The sequence below is a fragment of the Pelophylax lessonae genome, assembly GCF_965119305.1.
Source record: "Pelophylax lessonae genome assembly, chromosome: 13".
Taxonomy (NCBI): Eukaryota; Metazoa; Chordata; class Amphibia; order Anura; family Ranidae; genus Pelophylax; species Pelophylax lessonae.
The window spans coordinates 136,996,863-137,017,456 of record NC_138780.1 but is presented as its reverse complement, the minus strand read 5'-3'; the positions used below and the strand labels follow the sequence as shown (position 1 = coordinate 137,017,456).

General features: G+C 44.1%; 1 protein-coding gene across 2 annotated transcripts in view; it reads right to left on the bottom strand.

Annotated features, from left to right (window-relative positions):
* SNAP23 (synaptosome associated protein 23) overlaps nt 1-20,594 on the bottom strand; it is a 117,140-nt gene that overhangs the window by 31,258 nt on the left and 65,288 nt on the right. For both annotated transcript variants that reach the window (XM_082275422.1, XM_082275423.1), the window contains exons 2-5: nt 18,427-18,511; nt 15,837-15,878; nt 13,286-13,334; nt 6,516-6,633 (exon numbers count right to left, since the gene is read on the bottom strand). In XM_082275422.1, the coding sequence (XP_082131548.1) occupies nt 6,516-6,633; nt 13,286-13,334; nt 15,837-15,878; nt 18,427-18,483 (266 nt within the window). In that variant the 5' untranslated portion in view covers nt 18,484-18,511. The remainder of the gene's footprint in view (nt 1-6,515; nt 6,634-13,285; nt 13,335-15,836; nt 15,879-18,426; nt 18,512-20,594) is intronic.

The following is a 20,594-nucleotide window of genomic DNA, read 5'->3' as shown; positions in this document are numbered from 1 at the left end:
ACTGCGACCTCCGTGGTCGCGGTGCAAGCAGCGCGCCGCGACCTCGGAGCGGCCGCCACGGACTTCATAACATTGAAGTCTATGGCGGTCGCCTCCGGGTCGCCCCAAAGAAGCTCCGGACCCTTTTTCTAGGTCGGAGCGACTTGTGTCGCTCCTATTAGAACGGGTCCGCAGCTTCCCTATGGGAGGCGACCTGCGAGGCGACCAGGTCGCCTCACAGGTCGCCCTAGTGTGAACCGGCACTTAAAGGTTAGGGACCTCTGACCTAGAAAGCAAGCATGCAGGCCAGCTTTTCAAAGCTACGTAACCTCAGACTACATTTACACCAACCTGAGCCGGTACTTCAGCCTCCTAAGAAACCTTCAGGTTGATAAGCAGAATGGAGAGAAGAGAAAATAAAGGACTAGTAAAACAAGCATGCCAAATGATCTTCGTAAGCACTACAACCTTACATTACCTTACATGAACTGTTAGCAATTTTTTTTTTTTTTAATATAAAGAACCTAAAGCAGTGGTTTAACCCAACATCAAGTGAATTAACAGATTGAAGACAAACTATGCCCTCAAGTCTAAGCCCTGCATTGTATGTGATGACACCAAGGGACCGTCCACAGCACCGGGAAGAAGTGGAAAGTGCTAAAGTCAGATGGAATGGGGAGTACAATAAGTAATCCAGCCTATAAAATAGAAATAATGAGCATTTAACCCCTGAAGTGCATAGGACAAGAAAAAACAAAAACAAACAGAGGCTTGCTGAGAGTGGGAGGGGTCGTCCTTACAACTTTGTTTGCCAGTGTCCAACAACTTGAAGGTAGCTTTATAACCCAACTTTCCAAAACGAATATCCTGTATTGTGTAAAATACGATTATGAAAGTCAAATGTTTTTGATTAACGCACTGCTAAGTTTTAAATGCAATAGATTAAGTAAGGGTCCATGCACATTAGGCAGCTGAAAAAATGCCAGAACCTCTGGCAGAAAAAAGCAGCATGAAAAACGCTCATAGTGGCTCGTATTGCACAGTCCATGAGCGTTTATAGGCATTTTTTTTCTAAAACATTTGTCAGTATTCACTGCATATGAACAATTAGGACTCTGAACTGAATTTTCTAAAATTCTTGCAAAGTACATAACTGGAAAAGTATTGTAAAGTAACATGGGGGTAGTGGGCCAAGTCAACCATAAGTTATCATATATTCTCTGCTCCTTTTGTTATCTACACATATGTAGTCTGGTTCAACACATACATATTCATTGTGCAGTATGTAAAGGGCTGCATGAATTGTCAGCATTATATAAATGCCTGTAATACATTCAGAATATATATAACTATATCTATCTCTATTTATAGGACTTTCAACAGCAGACCATAAATATGATAAAATGTCATTTTAATGCCTTCTTCACATAGGCTTCAGCCTGTATAAAAGCAGTGTGACCACCCTGCTATTTTTATCGTTTCGGCAAGCCGATGTTGAAGCATTTAGCTGCAGTTTGGGAATGTTAAAGGCTTTCAACAAGCTTTAGTTGCGAAGTTTACTGAAGCCTGCCAGCAGCTTGTTTAAAGCAACATTTGCACTTGCAAATGTAGTAGTTTGCGATTAGATGTGGGAGACTCAGCGGGGGATTCCCTGCGATTTGTTGTGAACAGGGAGCCCCATTAAAAACAATGGAAGGTTGACAGCTCCTGCAGCCATTCAGGGCCGATGGATGGGATGAGGTAACAGATGAGGTGCAGACTCACCTGTTATGCAGCCCTTGGTCCTCGGTGGGGGGAATGTTTCCAAAGGTGCTGTCCCTTTCTCCCCGTTTGTGCATGCCTCCTTTAGCTAGCTGGGTGACAAGGAGACACCCTTGCGTGCACACTCCCAAACATGTTTTGTCTACATAGACATCTTCTCCTGAAGACGTCTATGTAGACAAAATTAATTGGGCGGCGCTTGGAGGGCTGAAATCATTCGGTTTAATTTTAAGCAGTTTCATCTTTATTCCCTTGTGAGTACATTTTAATGAAGAAAAGTTTAACGTAATGCACTACAGTCTCTCTGCTCTTCCTTATATTGCTTAGGGTTTGCTGGAGCCATTGTTTATGTGACTAGGCTGCTACCCTGGGGCACTTATCTAAGGCTACTGTTGCTTTGATTGAGGTTAGAAGATAAGGAGCTCCATCTTGAGGCTGTTCATGGGCTGCCAGGCAGTTTCCTGCACATAAGCACGGTTAACCTAATTCAACAATTACATGGACCATTTCATTTAGGTTATCCATTTATGTGATGATTAATCTTGCACTGGGCGATTAACACTTTTGTCACTGTGAATTTTACTATACTTGTAACTTTTAGATTATCACAGTGTAAATGTGACAGCACATCTGTCCGTAGGATGTACCCTAAGGATTGTGGACCAGAAGTAAGGGTGCACCATACATACTGCGGTATCCCTGTTCATTACTGTGATATGCTAAATGACTATCATTATGAGAGTGTGGTTTTTAGGCTATTTAAGTGTTAATATGTCAGTGGAGCGAGATATGCTAGTTTAAATATGAAGCTACCTTAAAAAAAGAACAAATAGCAAATATTGTCTGGATGGGAGATAAACCATTTCCCGTCGGGGTGGAAATCCATGGACGTCCCTGACTTCCAGTTGTTATACTTGGATGATGCCTGCCGCCACAGGCATCATCCCTGTATCTTTTTTTTTTCTGAGCCAGCAGTTCCCTGTAATGTAAAACTGTAATGTAAAAGTCCTCCCAGCAGCTAATTAGCCATTGGGTTGCTTTTACAGGTGGCGGGAGGGGATGTCCCCCATCCTGCCACATCTCCAGGCTCTCCTGTGCGATTGGGGAGCCCAGGATCCAATCCGGCGTTGCCGCCAGGTTGTTTTAGAGCTGGCTGTGGACCAGACAGTCCCTGGCCATCTCTAAAGTCCTGGTAGGCCGGAAGTGATGTTGCAACATGGTTCTAGCAGATATAAACACTGCCATTACTTCTTTTGGAAAGCAGGAGATTAAGGCTTCTTTTAGGTTTTTTTTTTATCTCATGCTTAACAGGGTAGAGACCCCAGATGTCTCCATAAAGAGTACGGGTCATGGCTTTTTTTTTATAGGTTTACATTTCTTGTGATAGGAATAAAAGTGATAAAAAAAAAAAAAAAAAAAATTTTAGAGCACCCCCCCCCCCCCAACCCTCACGTGCAGAAGCAAACGTATACGTAGGTCACGCACACATATGTGAAGTGTTCACACCACACATCACTGTGAATGGTATAGCGAGAACAATAATTCTAACACTAGAGCTCCTGTGTAACTCTAAACCGGTAACCTGTACAAATTTTGAAAGCGCCGTCTATGGAGATTTTTTAGTAGCAGAGTTTGTTGCCATTCCATGAGCATGCACAATTTTAAAGCGCGACATGTTAGGTATCCATTTACTCGCCATAACATCATCTTTTATATTTTACAAAAAAATATAAATTAAATTGGGTTATATATGGTCTTATTTGCATTAAAAGTAATTTAAGTGGATTTTCTCTAAAAAAAAAAAAAAAAAAGTGTTTAAAAAAATTGCTGAGCAAATACTGTGTGACATAAAAAGGTGCAAAACCAACCATTTTATTCTCTAGGGCCTCTGCTTAAAAAAAAAAAAAAAAAGGTATATAATGTTTGGGGGTTCCGAGTAATTTTCTAGCAAAACCATTATGATTTTCACATGTAGGAGAGAAATGTCAGAATTGGCCTGGGCTGGCTGGAAATAGTTAAGGCACCCTAGTGGACAGGAGAAGTGAGCACCTTACCATTAAATCCAGAGACCACCGTGCGACCCGAGAGACATTGTTTGGGAGCAATACATGCGCTTTCTGATCTCACATGCAACATGGGTAAACTAAATGAGGTGGGCATAGTTTGGGCACAGTGGTGGATGGGAGGAAGGTATAAAACTTATATGAAGTTCAAATGGATGAAGTAAAGCTAAGGAATGAGCCTGCATTGCCACAGAATAATTATGAAGGGATTAGATCTCTTTTTTTGCCACTTGTTGGTTTGCTATATAAGCACCTATTATAATGATATTTATATTCATGTATGTGATCATTGATTTTGTGATTGGTTTTTAGTACAGTTGCATTTGATACAGGCAGCACAGCGCTCATTTACACTTTTAGTTACATAGGTTGTGGGAACAAAAAGACAGCGCAAGGCAGCCACCATTTTGATGACTAGTGGGGGTCAGCACATATGGTTGAAATAAATCTATATATTTTTGGCTGATTTGGTAAGCGCAGGAGTTAACCACAGTTAAATTTTATCCAAGTACGTATTTTTAACTAAAAAACAAAGCACCTTCTGTAGCTCCTCCTCCAAATTCCTGCGGTGATCTGACTTTTTTTTTTTTTTTTTTTTTTTTTTTTTTTAGAATTGTTCTGTACATATGAATGTAGTCACCCTCTCTTGCTCTCTCCCAATATGTAGTATTGGATTTGTAGTGCGCATAGAGCACTGCACATGACTGCAACCAACGACAGGGTTGCCAACCCCATCACACAACTTTTTCTAAACTTACAAAACATGGAAAACGTACTAACAGAGTGCATTTTTACAGACAACCTGGAAAATGACAAACACCTATTAGAAACTAAGATAACTGATCTTTAAACATAAATTATAAGTAAACAGTAACAATGCCCGTAATCTGATCTGCCTGGCTTTACAGTAGGAAAAAAATGTCAAAACACATCTACACACCTGAACATTGTAGTCTACTATCAAATAAACGATGCTAGGATGTTACCTTGATATGTCACAATCAATAAAAATTTATTAACAAGAAAGTGTCAAAACAGCGTGACAAAATTCAAGCCTGACTAGAATTATAAAAGACCTAGAGAACCCTTTGATGGAGCTGAATAACTCCTCCTGCAGCATGGTACACTTTCGTTTCTGTCACATTGTATGCCTATAGCCAGGGCACTCGGACTGACCGTACACTATCCCTCACCACCGGACCCCGTTTTAGTGATGCTACAGTGTGCTTGATTCCACCATTGTGAGTGGAGCGTGTGAGTGGAGTGGAGCCACGTGTGCCTATGAACACACAGAGCGCAGCTCGAGATCAAGCCCACATGAGGGACATGTTTGTAAGGAATACCTTACCAGCTCCAAAACACAAGCTCCGACACATCACTTTTACCAGGGAGCACAAAGAAACTAAGAAAAGATGGCCAAAGATGGCTCGAATCTCGGCTGGTTCAGCAGTGATTGGCCAAGATTTAATCCATGTATGGACAGACTTGACTGTACCCAAGTCGATTCATCGAACGACTTGGGAACAACCAGCATTACCAGATTTTTAGCATGCCATTATTGCCAGTGGCTATAGCTGCTAGCAATACTATGTTCTCCCGGTAGGGACAGCACACTGCACCCCTCCCCACTGGAAGAAGGGAATAAAGCGATTTTCTTTTTCTTGCAACCCATGGTTGCAGGAAACAAAATTGTATCATCTATGGCCTGCCTAAGAACTTCTGTTCAAAATAAGCAAGCTGGCTTTTCTGTCAGCAGGAGTCATTCCTCCAAATTCACAAGAAAATGTTCATGGCTATACATGCAAACCAGAGTACTTTATTACTATTGATTAGAACTTTAAGTATAATTAAAAGGCAAAACTTTTCTTTTAGTTTGGGATAGGGTGGAGAGGGATTAAAACCCCTGTCAGTTTTTATTTCTGTCTATGCCCCAGTTAGGAAGATTCACTACCTCAATTTGTCCTATTTACACCTTATAACTAAAAGTGAAAGAAAATCCCACATTTTGGGCTACCCAAGAAAAAAAAAAAAAATAAAAAATGGTGGGGAAATCTTCCAATGGGGACACTAGTTCTGGTGACCTGGGGGGCTGCAAGGGATTTCCTCTCACATCCTGTTTTGGCTATGGGATGAGAAGTGAAGATAAATCTCTCCAATGGGACACGGATAAAAACAAACAGGGAATATAACTCTCCCTTCCTTTATCCAAAATGAAAAAAAAAAAAAGTTTTGCCATTAGTTCTACTTTAAAGTATATCTAAACAGATGATAGAGTAAGAAAAGGAGGTTATTGCTGTCGGTGTCTGAGGAGATTCACCCCATTTATTGGTCTTTGTGACAAGGAAAATGGGAAGTTCTCCAATAGAGACACCTGTTCCTCCATTTTGAGATATTTCTTCCTAATCCCTGCTGTGTCTCTAGTACAGAATTGAAAAGAAATCTGACCAAACGTATGGACAAGTAAAATTGTGCAGGCTGGCAGATAGAAAATAGTGCAAACATTTTAAACTCCGTCATCATCTGACAACTGAGTTTATTTTATTCAAATTTGCAATTAGCTATACTGGTAAAACATACTCATGGGGGTATTGCACAAATTAACATTTTTCTCCCCCCAACAGTGCTATGCTGTAAAAAAATGGTTAGAAAACTCTGGGAGGAGCAGATTAGAAGTGACAAACAGAATAAAAGGAAAGGAATGGAAGAACGTACCTCTTCCCAGGACAAACGCAGAGGCCACAGCATTTGTTGAGTTCTGTAAGGTTCTTATCTGCTTCTCGCATATCCTTGTTGATTTGGTCCAGTCCTTCATCGACCCTCTTTAGTTGTTCTGCATATTACAGAAGGAGAGTTCCATTAGAAGAAAGGTTTACTTACACAGTCTAGGAGCCTAGAGCAAACCACAGATCTTCTTTTAATAATCGGACTTCAAAGCGGCTATTGCAGTTCCTACATGCTGCACATTACTAATCTCCTTTGTGGTGCTCTAAATAAACCCATTATATCAGCCCCCATACTTCCACAATACAGGTTTCCTTTACATTTTGCATCCAAAGTAATTTTTTAATTTTTCCCATATGTTCAAATCTGCTTTTTGTGCTTGAAAATTACCAAAAACTCCCAAATAGCCTGTTACCCAAAGCTGTCAGAAAGGAGGCTTGTACACACCCTTGTAACAGCAATGAAGTTAAAGTATACCTAAAGGCAGAACTTTTTTCCTAATATTGGATAGAATGCAGAGAGATTAGAATATGTGTCGGTTTTTATGGTGTCTATGCCCCTGTTAGGGAGATTCAGCCTCTCTGTTTGTCCTGTTTACCATTATCATTGATAGTGAAAGTATAGAAAAACACATTTTAGGTTTCCCCCAGAAAGTAATAGGGCAGAAATCTTCCAATGAGAACACTAGTTCTGGTAACCTGGGGGTCCCCAGGCAATTCACTTAATTTACATGTATTTTCTCTCACTTCCTGTTTTGGCTATGGGAAAATCTCACCAATGGTACACAGATGGCGAAAAAAAAAAAAAAAATGTTTTCTATTTCTCTGATGTTCATTGACGGACACAGCTTCTGTCATTCTTGACCATTGGGTTATACTGCCCCCCTACAGGAGTAGGACAATAGGCAGAAAAAAAGACTTCTGGCTACACCCATAAGTAGTCCCATGGGGTATACTCCCTCTCCCTGCTATAGTCACTCAGATTTGCTACAAGCAGTGTCAGAATTATAACGCCACAGAGGGGTGGGTGCTGTGTCCGTAAATGATCAGAGAAATGGATTATACGGCAAGACAAAAATTCCATTTTATATTTCGTTCATTAACGGACACAGCTCCTGTCATTCTTGACCATTGGGATGTCCCAAAGCAGTGTTAAACAATAGTGGTGGGAAACAGCATAAAAAAATACCAAGGCTAAACATTAGTCAACCAGGCAACAGGGACTCAACCAAAACAACTGGAGCCCACCTGAAAAAAACAGTACAGCCTCAAAGAGGATTAGGTCCTCAAACAGCAGCCTGCAAAACCTTGTGGCCAAGGCATCCACTTTATAAAACTTTGTAAACACGTGCACCGACGACTAGGTGGCCGCCTTGCAAACCTGTGTCACTGACGCTTGATGACAGAAGGCCCAGGAGGCACTAAGCAACCTAGTAGAGTGTGCCTTGACTGGGAAAGAAGGAACGTGACCCCTGATGGAATAGGCATGAACCGCGGTTTGTCTGCTCCATCTGGAAATGGTCACAGAGGAAGCAGACAACGCTTTGTGAGGTCCATCCGTGAGCACAAATAGGAAGTCTGACTTCCTAAAAGACTTCATAGCTGCAAGGTACACCCTATTTGCCCGGACCACATCCAAGGCATGCAAGGCAATTTCCTTCGGATGTTTAGGCCTGGGACACAGGGAAGGCAACACAATGTTTTTAGTCGAATGAAATTCCGAGATCACTTTAGGAACGAATGACGGACAGGAGCAAAGCACCACCTTATCCTTGTGAATCGCCAAATAAGATGAGGGACAGGATAATGCCGCCAGTTCTGACACCCTGCGCGCAGGAGTAAGAGCCACCAAAAGGAAAAAGAAAAAAACCTTCTGGGACAGCGTAAGCAGGGGAATCTCCCGAATTTTTTCAAAGGGAGGCTTCTGTAGAGCTGAAAGCACCAAATTAAGATCCCAAGGCGGCAAGATTTCCTAGCTTTCAACAGGGTAGGAATCACAGACTCTGATAAAACCCTATCCTTCAGCACCTGGCGTTCAACTGCCAGGCCGTCGAAGCCAGCGACTAAAGCAGGATGGAAGATCGGCCCTTGGGACAGCAGATCCTCCATGAGAGGAAGCTTCCAAGGCACGTAGGCAACCAGCTGCACTAGATCGGCTTACCAGGCCCGGCAAGTCTAGTCTGGAACCACTAAGATGACCAGAATCCCTTCTGCCTCAATCCTGCGTAGGAGTCTGGGCAGAAGCATGAAAGGTGGGAAGGCATAGATCAGACGATACTGACCCTAAGGGGCTACCAGCGCGTCTGTGGAGTCTGCCAGAGGATCCCTTGACTGAGCCACAAACCTCTGCACCTTTCTGCTGAGCCGAGCTGCCAGCAGACCCACCTCGGGGTTGCCCCACCGGAGACACAGCTGATTAAACACCTCCAGATGAAGGGACCACTCCCCTTGGCCAACTCCTACCGACTGTGGTAATCTGCCTGCCAATTTTCTACCCCCGAGAATGTGCACAGCAGAGAGGGCTGGAACGAACCGTTCTGCCCACCTTAGCATGCCGGCTACCTCCAGAGCCGCCAGGGCACTTCTTGTGCCCCCTTGGTGATTGACATAAGCCACAGCCGTGGCACTGTCCGATAGAATGCGAACTGGGCGTCCAATGATACAAACACGCCGAGGACGCCTCTCCAGCCGGACAGGCTGGCATCTGTGGTGACCATTGTCCAATACAAGAAGAGGAAGGATTTCTCCTTCAAAGCGCTGGAGATCGAAGCCACCATATCAGGGACTCCTTTGTTCCCCGATTCAGCTGGATCTGAGTGTCCAGAGACTGCGGAGTCTTGGCCAATTTGGTAAGAATCTCCCTTTGCAGGGACCTCGTATGGAACTGTGCAAACGGAACCGCCTCTAAGGTAGATACCATCAGGCCCAGCACCCGCATGCAAGTCCAGAGGGATGACCATTTGTTGGACAGCAGGAAGCGAATTGCAGCCTGCAATTTCTGGAGTTTGTCCAGAGTAAGGAGCATTCTAGCTAAGGCCGAGGCCAGAGTTAGGCCCAAACAGTCCAGCTTCGTGGACGGAACCAGGGCAGACTTTTGAAAATTCAGAATCTATCCGAGCTCCCACAGAGTTCGCATTGGGATCTCCACCAGAGCAGAGGGAGATTCCGCTTGCAGGAGGAGATCGTCCAAGTAGCGCAGAACCGAGATCCCCGTTGGCATAGCAAGGCTAGCACCGGAGCCAACAGTTTTGTGGCTCGAGACGAAAGGGTAACCCCACAAACTGATAATGCTCCTCTCTCACAGCAAAGTGGAGAAAACACTGGTGACTGGCACATAATGGAATGTGAAGATAGGCATCCATAGAGGCAAGGAAATCCCTCTGATGCAGGGATGCCACCACCATTCAAATGGGCTCCATTTTGAACTTCAGTACCCGCACAAAGCAGTTTAGCGCCTTGAGGTCCAGGACTCGACGTATTTTGCCTTCCTTCCTGGAGACTAAACAGGCTTGAGTAAAAACTCTAAAAACATTTGGAAGTCGGAACCAGGACAATCGCCGCTTGAAGGAACAGGCCTTGTACCGCCCCAAACAGGACCTGTGAGTGGTCTGTGGACAGGCTCAGATTGGAAGGAAAAAACCTTGCCGGGGGACAAGAGCGAAACTCGTTCTTGTAACCGGACTGAATGGCTTTGTGGACCCACTTGTCTTGCACCAGGGAGGTCCATGGGTCCGGAAACCAGTGAAGACGTCCTCCACCACCCCCGATACAAGTAATGGCGCACCTTCATGCAGAAGGAGCCTTGTCCATGGGTCTGGAGAAGCCCGCTCTCGGTTTGCCAGCCAAGGTTCATTTGGATCCTCCAGAGAAGGCCCTGAAAGGCTTCGAGCCCCTGTCAGGCGACCCTGAGGGACGAAAAAACTTCTAATGAGCCGAGGACGTCTACGAGGTTCCTTGCCCTTAGTAACCTGCGGAAGAATGGTACTCTTCCCCCCCTGTGAGACCTTTAATGTCGTCATCCAGGGTAGCTCCAAACAGACGATCTCCTTGAAAGGGAAGATCAGTTAAGGCCTTTTTAGAAGTCTGGTTCACACTCCACAGACCAGTATTTGAGCTAAAAGGGCTGCATCCACAGAGCCATCACAGATTAACTGCAGCCCCTGGATGAGCTGGTCCACCAGCTCAGCAAAAGGCAGGAGAGAGTTGTTCTCTCTCCAGGTCATGGTGTTGGGGCTTAACCCACTCGGTCAAAGCTAGGGCAATGGTAAATACCGGCCTCATTGCCGAACCAGCTAAGGTGTACATAATGCGGACTACAGCCTCCGCCTTCCGGTCAGCCGGATCCTTAAAGCCCAGGGACTGTTCCCCCGGAATCATGGTTGCCTTGACCCTCAGGAAACCAGAGGGTCCGCCACCGGTTGAACAGTCCACTTCTTAAGGGACTCCTCGTACGGGTAACACCTAGTAGAGCGTTTAGGAACCACATGGGAAATCTTTGGTCGTCCCCACTCTTTAGCGACAATTCTGTCAAAATAGGCAGGGAAAGGGATCACCTTTGCCACTCTGGATGGCTTGTGAGTGCCAAAAGGTACCTACGCCTCTGACGCAGCTTCAGCTGAGTCCTCCATCTTCAAGGTCCCACGCACAGATACAATAAGTGCATCTACCAGCGCCTTTTCGTGCGCGGTCACAGACGTGGAGGAATCATCCTCACTATCAGAGGATTCCAGGTGCGTGGTCGCAGACCCAGCAGGGTGACACACATCCGCAGGGGCCGAATCAGATTCAGGGTCTGATGAGACAGATGAGGCAGGGGGCGCTTTTTGCTAGCCCGACGCCCACAAGCTGCCTCCACCCAGGACACAAGGGACTCCAGGACCGCCGTCAGGGCATGGTTGGGCCCAGAGGGCCCCACAGCCTCAGAGAGGGGATCAGGTGCGGAAACGTGCTCCAAAGACTCCATGAGTCACCAGGGGGACCCCACAAAAAGTGTAACACACTGCTAAGGAACAACCCCCACCATGCTGGCAGCACCACCCGGTCGCCAAGCACAAGGCACAGAGTGATCCTCAGCAGAGAGGGAGAGGACCCCACCAGACTTACCATCCACCGACACAGGCACCTGCAACCACCAGCAGGAATCTGCACTACATGAGCGGTGATAAGGAAGCTAAATAATCCAGGAGTCAGCATCAGGGGATAAGGAGGGGCTCCCACCACCAAAATCACCGCCCACAGGGCTCCACTGTCATGGTCGCCGCTATTTGCAATGCAAACCACAAGAAAATGGCCATGGGACTACACAAACATAGAAATACGCAAGGCTAAAACAAAATGGCGGCGCCACAAGGCCTACAGGGACTCAGAATCGGGAGACCAGGCCTCAGAACAGAACCAGGCAGGACGGGGAACCTGGCAGCAGCCCCCACCAGTCGATCATCTAGTCGCCGGCTGCGCACCCCTCCAGCCCCCATCGCCAGTTAGCGTCCTGCCCCCACCCCAGGAAAGTGGCCAGACCACCCAAAAAAAAAAAAATCCCCGGCGTATGTGGAGGGGGGGGGGGGGCATGATGAGAGACTTGGCAAATGGAGGGGGGGGTGCCTGCAGGAAGAAAGGTAACCCGGGGTCAGACCGTCCCAAGGAGGTGCCCACGTTCACCCCAAAACCCTCCAGGGGTAGAGCAGGGACAGCTACTAACCATACCAGGAACAAGGTAGGCACAGCTCCAGACAAATCCTCCTCTCCATCAAAATGGGGGAAGCTGTTGGCCAGGAGGAATGCTGCGACTCAGGCCGAGGCTAGGTCGTATGCAATCTTGTGAGGCATTCAACGCACAGGGCCAGCCCCCGTCCAGTGGGGCTGTGTCGCGGCCGACCTAGTGCGAAGCTGAGGTCTGGGTGTGCTCGCTGGCCAGACTGAGATGACCACTGGATCTAGAATATCCAGCCCGTCGCCCAATCCGGCAGTTGATAGTAGATCTCACAGGAAAAATCCAGGACCAAAAAATTTACGATCTAAAAAAATTTTGCCAGGACCAAAGAGCCCAGTAAGGAACTAGGTCCTTACTCCTGACTAGGCAGAAAAAAAACGGAGTGACTATAGCAGGGAGAGGGAGTATAACCCCTGGGACTGCCCATGGGTGTAGCCAGAAGTTTTTTTATGCCTAGTGTCCTACTCCTGTAGGGGGCAGTATAACCCAATGGTCAAGAATGACAGGAACGGTGTCCGTTAATGAAAGAAAGAGAAAAATCTGACAGGGGTTATAAACCTCCCTTGCTCTATGCAAACATTTAAAAAAAAAAAAAAAAAAAAGTTTGCCTATAGTTTTACTTTAAATGAAAAAAAAAAAAGCAAGTGTATCAATAAATTCATAAGAAAAAAAATACAAGAGGCAGAATTAGGACCTTTTGGAGAGATGCTACAGATTTTTCATAGAGATGTAAGCAAATCCAGAGCTGGTAAAGCTACACTATATTGTCAAAAGTATTGGGACTTTTGTCTTTACACGCACATAAACTTTAATGGCATCCTAGTTTTAGTCTTTAGGGTTCAATATGGCTTTAGAGGAGACCAGACTACCCCCCCCCCCCCTATACTCTCATGTACAGTGCACAGCCATTAACCCTAGAGTATGTAAAGGAGGAAGGATTGCAAGCACTGCAAGGGTAAATTATGTCCAATTCCTGAAGTTGGGCTTTAATTGACGGAGATATATTTTTTTGCACTGCATTTTAGTTGTATTGGGGTCCTTCCGGTCCTCACCTCCTTGCTCATCCAACATCGTCAAAGTCTTTACTCCAGCATCTTGACTCTAGAATAAAGAAATTTGGGCATTAATGGGAAAGAAAAAGAATGCAAGCAACTAATTTATTTACCGACAGCTAACTTCAGTATCCATCTAACTGAACATGCCAACTATTTTTGTACTATTAAAGTGGACCTGAACTCAAAATGTGAAGTGATCTATGTTATGTTATAGGAAACTTCTAGAAATGTTAATTGTCCATAAGCAGCACCCCTAAAAATATAACCTGTATCTAGAATTCCTCCGGAAAAAAAAATAGCAGTACACTGCCTGGTGTGAATTTGCCTAGGCACCCCTGTGTTTTACACTCACCTAGCTGCATATCTGCAGTGTGAGAGCTAAAGCACTGCTGTCTCTGTCTGCTAGTCTAACCTCGGTCTGCTAGTCTTATCAGATTTAAAGTAATATTTGGTGATATACCTACAGTGACCGATTTTCCTTAACATCATGGCTAAGCTGTAGCACATCAGCAGGTTTTTACTGCTGATCTTTTCTTACTGGAGCAGTTTTAACAACTTCTGGGCAGTTGACATTGTCATCAGGACAAAAAGTTTGGTGGCATTACTCCCCCAGCAATTAAACTGTCCTTTTCTGTCCCTATTAAACTCTAGGTTGTGAATGTCAGTTAGTGCCGGTTCACACTTGTGCGATTGCGAATGGGTGCGATTGCAATGCAAACTTTCAGTGGGAGTTTGCCTTGCGTTTTTCAATATTACCAGAGCGATTGTAATGTGAATTGATTGCGTTGATCATTTTATTTAAGCTCAGATGCGATTTATGCTCAGGCCAATCAAAAAAAAAAAAAAAAATGGGTGTAAACTTCCTGTGCACGTCCTGGTCTTTGTGGGGAGAGTACTGTCGGTTTGGAGTGTGGTTTGTGTTGTGTGGCGTGGTGTTTTTTTGGTAGGATGTTTCATATGCCCTTGGTCATGGCAGCAGTTGCTACTGCTACTGCCCTGATTGAGAAGGACAAAGTGAGGAGGAGGAGGAGGCTGATAAGCCGAAGTAAGTAAGGAAGGGGTGGAGCTGAGGGGGAAAAAAAAAAAAACCGACATAAAAAAAATAAGAATTCGTACATATCTGAACTGATAATGCGAGTCCAGACCGATTTACATTGATGTCTATGGAGACTAAATTCGCCAAGCAGCGCTGCAAACGCGCACATGACCCTTTTCATCATCGCATTACATTCGCATCTGAGTCGCAGCGCATAGATGTGAACAATGGTCACAAACAATCTATTTTGGGAAGACATGCGAATCTAGACTTTTTGTAACGCATCGCGTTCGCAGTAAACTCGCACAAGTGTGAACCGGCACCGATAGAGAAACTAACTCAGGAAGCTGTGCCTGTGGTCTCCCTGCAGCTGATCTTTCCCAGTTCCTGACTCACTATGTCCTGTGCTGCATTGTGTCTCAGTGTGGGGGCAGCCACTTGGTAGAGCACACAGCTAAATCAGAGAGGGGCACAGAAAAGACTTTTCAGGCTATCAAAAGGTAACAGACAATCTGTGGCATCTGCTTTAGGCAGGATTTTTACAGCAAAAAAAAAAGTTAAATGACGTGTCTAGAATAGTTTTGTAAACAGACATTTTCAAATATTAAAAGAAACCTTTCTTAAAGTGTAACTAAAGTCCAGTGTTTCTGTTACTGGCATCTGTTCGATATTGTGAACGGGTCTGTAATGTGTTCAAATTAATTAATGTAAATAACGATATCTTAATCTCATTATTGGTCCCTGTGATGCTTTGGACGGTCTTAAAAATACAGAACTGTTTAGTACTATAAGAGCCGGTTCACATAAGCGCGACACGACTCCTTACTACTTTGGGGGGGACTTGTGCATTACCATGCACCACGACTTTGGAGCGACTTGCAGGGACTTCACATAATGGAAGTCTATGCAAGTCGACTCGAAGTAGTACAGGACCCTTTTTCTAAGTCGGAGCGACTTGTGTCGCTCCTATTAGAATGGGTCTTGTAGCGGTCAATGGACCGCGAGGGAGCGCGACTTGTCAGGCTGACAAGTCGCGCTAGTGTGAATGGGCTCTTAATGGCAGCACAGGAAGAGCTCCATTGGGGAAGGTCATAGTCCTGCTTTAACAGAAAAATTATGTTACAATTACGGACTTCTCATTCTGAACATGGCAGATGCTGAGCTGTCATGCTAATCCTCTGGCTTCAGTTCTGCAAATCACACACCCTGAATACATACAAATAAAGATTTTACATTTTGAATCCCTATACTTGCTCAAGGCCAGGTCAGTGACTTAGGATGACCCAATCATTTTGATATTTTCCAACAGCCAGGCAACTAGCATTTTCAAAATGTCTGAATGGCAGCACCCATATTTCCTATTTTGAAAGATTTACCTTAAAAAACAAGGATATTTTTTTTTTACAAGTAATGACAAAATCTGACAACTGACAGCATTTTCTATACCTTCCGAGTTTTGGTATAGACATTTTTATTGTCTGGCTCAAACGGTGACTAACACACTCATCTTACCTCCACTGCCAGATTCAGGATCCGCCGTGTGCTCTCCAGAGACTAAAAAGGGGGAAAAAAAAAAACACTGAGTGGTAAGTGGTTATACAGATTTTTAATAACATTGCATGTTTTTTTATGTCATGGACAAATATACATTTTGAAATGTCTCACATCTGCACTCACACCTGTTGGTTTTTCATGCAGTGCAGCATTAGTGTGAGCCTCGTAAAACAAGTTCTAAGCGCCTATTTCCTGCATTACCATTTATCTCTATGGAAAATGTGATTTGCTGGAAAGTTGTATTCACTACTTTAATACTGGCCACTTTCACCCCCTTCCTGTCCTGGCCAATTTTTAGTTCTGTCGCACTTTGAAAGGCCATTGGCGCGCTCATGCAACGCTGTACCTATATAAACTTTATTAATGTTTTGAGACAGATAGTGCTTTATTTTGGTGGTATTTAATTACCACTGGATTTTTTATTTTTTGCTAAACATTCAAAAAATACCGTAAATTTTGAAAAAAAAGAAAAAAACGTTTTTCTTAGTTTCTGTTATACAATTTTGCAAATAAGTAATTTTTCTTCTTCGCTGATATGCGCTGATGAGGCGGCAGTAATGGGAACTGATGAGGCGGCAGTAATGGGCACTGATGAGGCGGCAGTAAAATGGTGCCCTGAATAAATATATAAACAGTGCGCTGACAGCCTTGCCAGTTATCAGCACTTTCCTTACACAGACACAGTGTGTGAGGAAAGAACTGCCGATAACCGGCAAGTCTGTTTACATGTGATCAGCTTTGACTGGACACAGCTGATCGCATGGTAAAAGGCTGCTGCGATTGGCCCTTGATCTGTGACCAGCTGTGTCCGAAGGAGCAAGAAGTGCCAGCAAGGGACCTGAAAAGAGGAGGATTTGGGCTGTTCTGTGCAAAACCATTGCACTGAGCAGGTAAGCATAACATGTTTGTTATTTTGAAGAAAAGAAAATAAATAATAAAAAAAAATTTAAAAAAATCAGCCTATAGGGCCCTTTAATGCTTGGAGTCAGTCAGGCGGACTCAGTTTTTCTCAGCGGGGGATCGATCCGCCGATCCCCCGCTGAGCAGGCGAATGACAGCTGTGTCTCTGCGCTGTGTGCGGAGATACAGCTGTCAGGACCCCATGCATCTCTATGGGGGAATCAGATGGGAACAGACCGTCTTTCCATTCTCATCCGATCCCATCCGATCCGGTGGACGGATGGAAAATAGGGTTTCCATCCGTCCAGATTTGACGGATCGGATGTCAGGGGACATGTCTCCGCTGACATCCGATGCCCCATAGAGATGCATGGGGTGACCATTCAGATCCGCCAAAAAAACTGACAGGTGGATCTGAACGGTCCGCCTCTGTGAAAGGGGCCTTAGAATCACTTTAAGACAGGGTGTTTGTGAATGACCAAGGGGAGAAATAAAACTATGCAAGCGCTTATGTCTAAAAGACCTTTCGATCTCACATATGGCGAGAGTCGGAAATACAGCAGGTGCTGTACACTATTTTGCGGAAACTAAAGTATTGATTTTATGGTACAGTAATAAATGGCTGAATCACTTCACAGCTCAGAAGAGCCAATGTTTATTTACACATTGATTTATTTATCAGACACAAACTTTTTCCAAAACCTAGGGTCTCACTTTAGAACTTAAACCATGTTTTTGTACATCGAAGTTATTTATCCTATTGCTGAAACTTGTGGTTCACCAGTTCTATGGATTACATACAATACTGACTGCACTGCGTTTTTGTATATTGGAGTTTGCGCACGTATAGGTTTTCTTTTTCAGCACATATATAGGTATTCTGGTTTGTACAGATTGGCTTAGTTATAATTTTAAAAGTGACAGCACACCTATTTTGTTTTAAGAAACATGCTAATGTCCTGGCAAAGAAAACTATTTTCTTTTATACAAAGCTTTATGCTCTTTTTTGCTAACGTGCTCTATGTGAGAGACAGCTTGTGCCTCAGAGCAGGCTGTCTGCACGCCAAGGCTAGGAGGATTACCCTAGAACATGGGAGGCATTCAACCAAGATGCCATTAGGAACTTTAAGGGGGCAGTGAATACTGTATGTGCTTCCTTCAGTAATAGGAAAGGTTTGGCCCCTGCAGTCGAACAGCCCCCTCTACAGACTGGAATACGCTTGTGCAGCTACACCCCCCCCATGACTGGCTGGAATCTGGCACTGCCATTGACAGATATGGAGAGCAGTGTACACAGTGGAAATATTGTGCACTGTTGAATGCAACACACATTCTTGATCATATTACTAATCCATACCAAGATCCTGAGAATATTTTCATATTTTAAATACAAAATCCCTTTAATTCCTATCAAACTGCAAGGGGTTGCTTCTTAAGCTTGTAAACCTATTCAAGATGTTAAACTGCAGGCTTTGCTATTATTAAAAGGGGTTCATTATCACTGATAGGAAGAGCTTCATATTGGGCATTATTCATACCAAGAATTAGACCAATAGTAAATGCATGGTCCTTTCTCTACTCCTGTCACATGCACTGTGAGGACTCTTGGAGCTGGATTAGATGGGAGGCACACATTACACACACGTACCTCATCTGTAACCTGATTGGCTCGAAGCTGAATGTCTTCTACTGACATGTCATCCATGGTGAATGGAAGATTTTTTCTTCAAATGCTGTTAAGAAAAAAAAAAAAAACATAAGACCACTTTAACAATTTGCACCAAGCAGTTTTTGTCTGTACGTGATAATCCTATCTTTCAAATAGCTGGCCAATCCTATTTAAAAACGTCAGTCTACCCAAAACACAAGTCAGATTTTGGTAGATGATGGAGAGTTAAATGACCACACAGTTTTTTCTTCTATGTCTCAGGAACTCTGCTGGCAAGATATCCCTGTTTAAAGTGGAATGTTAGTCAGAAAATTAAGTCAAGCTAGATTTCTTCAGGCTGGCCCCTTTTGCAGGTATAGCGATGTAAAACATTAAAAACACCTTATTTTTCGCTCCATAATACTCACCACCCCCCCCCCAAAAAAAAAAATGGGGGGAAATGTCTGTGCGTCTTATGGAGCGAATACTGACTAAATCCCTACATGTTGGGTACCGGGTGGTCCCTGCACACTGATCCGTCTCCCAACTCAGCAGTCAGTTTCTATAACAGAGCCGCTACTTCCTGTATAGGCCCGGCTCACAGGCGGAGTGATATCAGATGCACTCCACCTGTGAGAGGAGCAGCCATACACAGGAAGCAGCGGCTTTTCTCTATACTGCAGCCGCATGCTTCCTCCCGGGCTCAGCCACAGACAGTGCCTACAAGCAAATCTCTGCAAGTTCCCACTATTATTGCCATTACCGTGTGTGTGTGTACATACACACATATATTATATATATATATATATATATATATATATATATATATATATATATATATATATATATATATATATATATATATATATATACACATACACACACACACACACACACACACACACACATACATAGAGTCAGGTCCATAAATATTGGGACATCGGCATAATTCTAATCTTTTTGGCTCTATACACCACCACAATGGATTTGAAATGAAACAAACAAGATGTACTTTAACTGCAGACTTTCAGCTTTAATTTGAGGGTATTTACATCCAAATCAGGTGAACGGTGTAGGAATTACAACAGTTTGTATATGTGCCTCCCACTTTTTAAGGGACCAAAAGTAATGGGACAGATTAACAATCATAAATCAACCTTTCACTTTTTAATACTTGGTTGCAAAACCTTTGCAGTCAATTACAGCCTGAAGTTTGGAACGCATAGACATCACCAGACGCTGGGTTTCATCCCTGGTGATGCTCTATCAGGCCTCTACTGCAACTGTCTTCAGTTCCTGCTTGTTCTTGGGGCATTTTCCCTTCAGTTTTGTCTTCAGCAAGAGAAATGCATGCTTAATCGGATTCAGATCAGGTGATTGACTTGGCCATTGCATAACATTCCACTTTCACTTTTTTTCCCTTTAAAAAAACTCTTTGGTTGCTTTCGCAGTATGCTTTGGGTCATTGTCCATCTGCACTGTGAAGCGCCATCCAACGAGTTCTGAAGCATTTGGCTGAATATGAGCAGATAATATTGCCTGAAACACTTCAGAATTCATCCTGCTGCTTTTGTCAGCAGTCACATCATCAATAAATACAAGAGAACCAGTTCCATTGGCAGCCATACATGCCCACGCCATGACACTAGAAGTTGTTTGGCAAACTCTAATCTGGCCTTCCTGTTTTTGAGGCTCACCAATGATTTTTATTTTGTGGTGAACCCTCTGTATTCACTCTGGTGAGGCCTTCTCTTGATTGTTGACTTGAGTGTTCTTGATCTGGCCAACTGTTGTGAAGGGTGTTTTCTTCACCAGGGAAAGAATTCTCGGTCATCCACCACAGTCGTTTTCCTTGGTCTTCCGGATCTTTTGGTGTTGCTGAGCTCACCGGTGCGTTCTTTATTTTTGAGGATGTTCCAAACAGTTGATTTGGCCACACCTAATATTTTTGCCATCTCTCTGATGGGTTTGTTTTGCTTTTTCAGCCTAATGATGGCTTGCTTCACTGATAGTTACAGCTCTTTGGATCTCATATTGAGAGTTGACAGCAACAGATTCCAAATGCAAATAGCACACCTGAAATGAACTCTGGACCTTTTATCTGCTCCTTGTAAATGGGATAATGAGAGAACAACAACACACACCTGGCCATGGAACAGCTGAGCAGC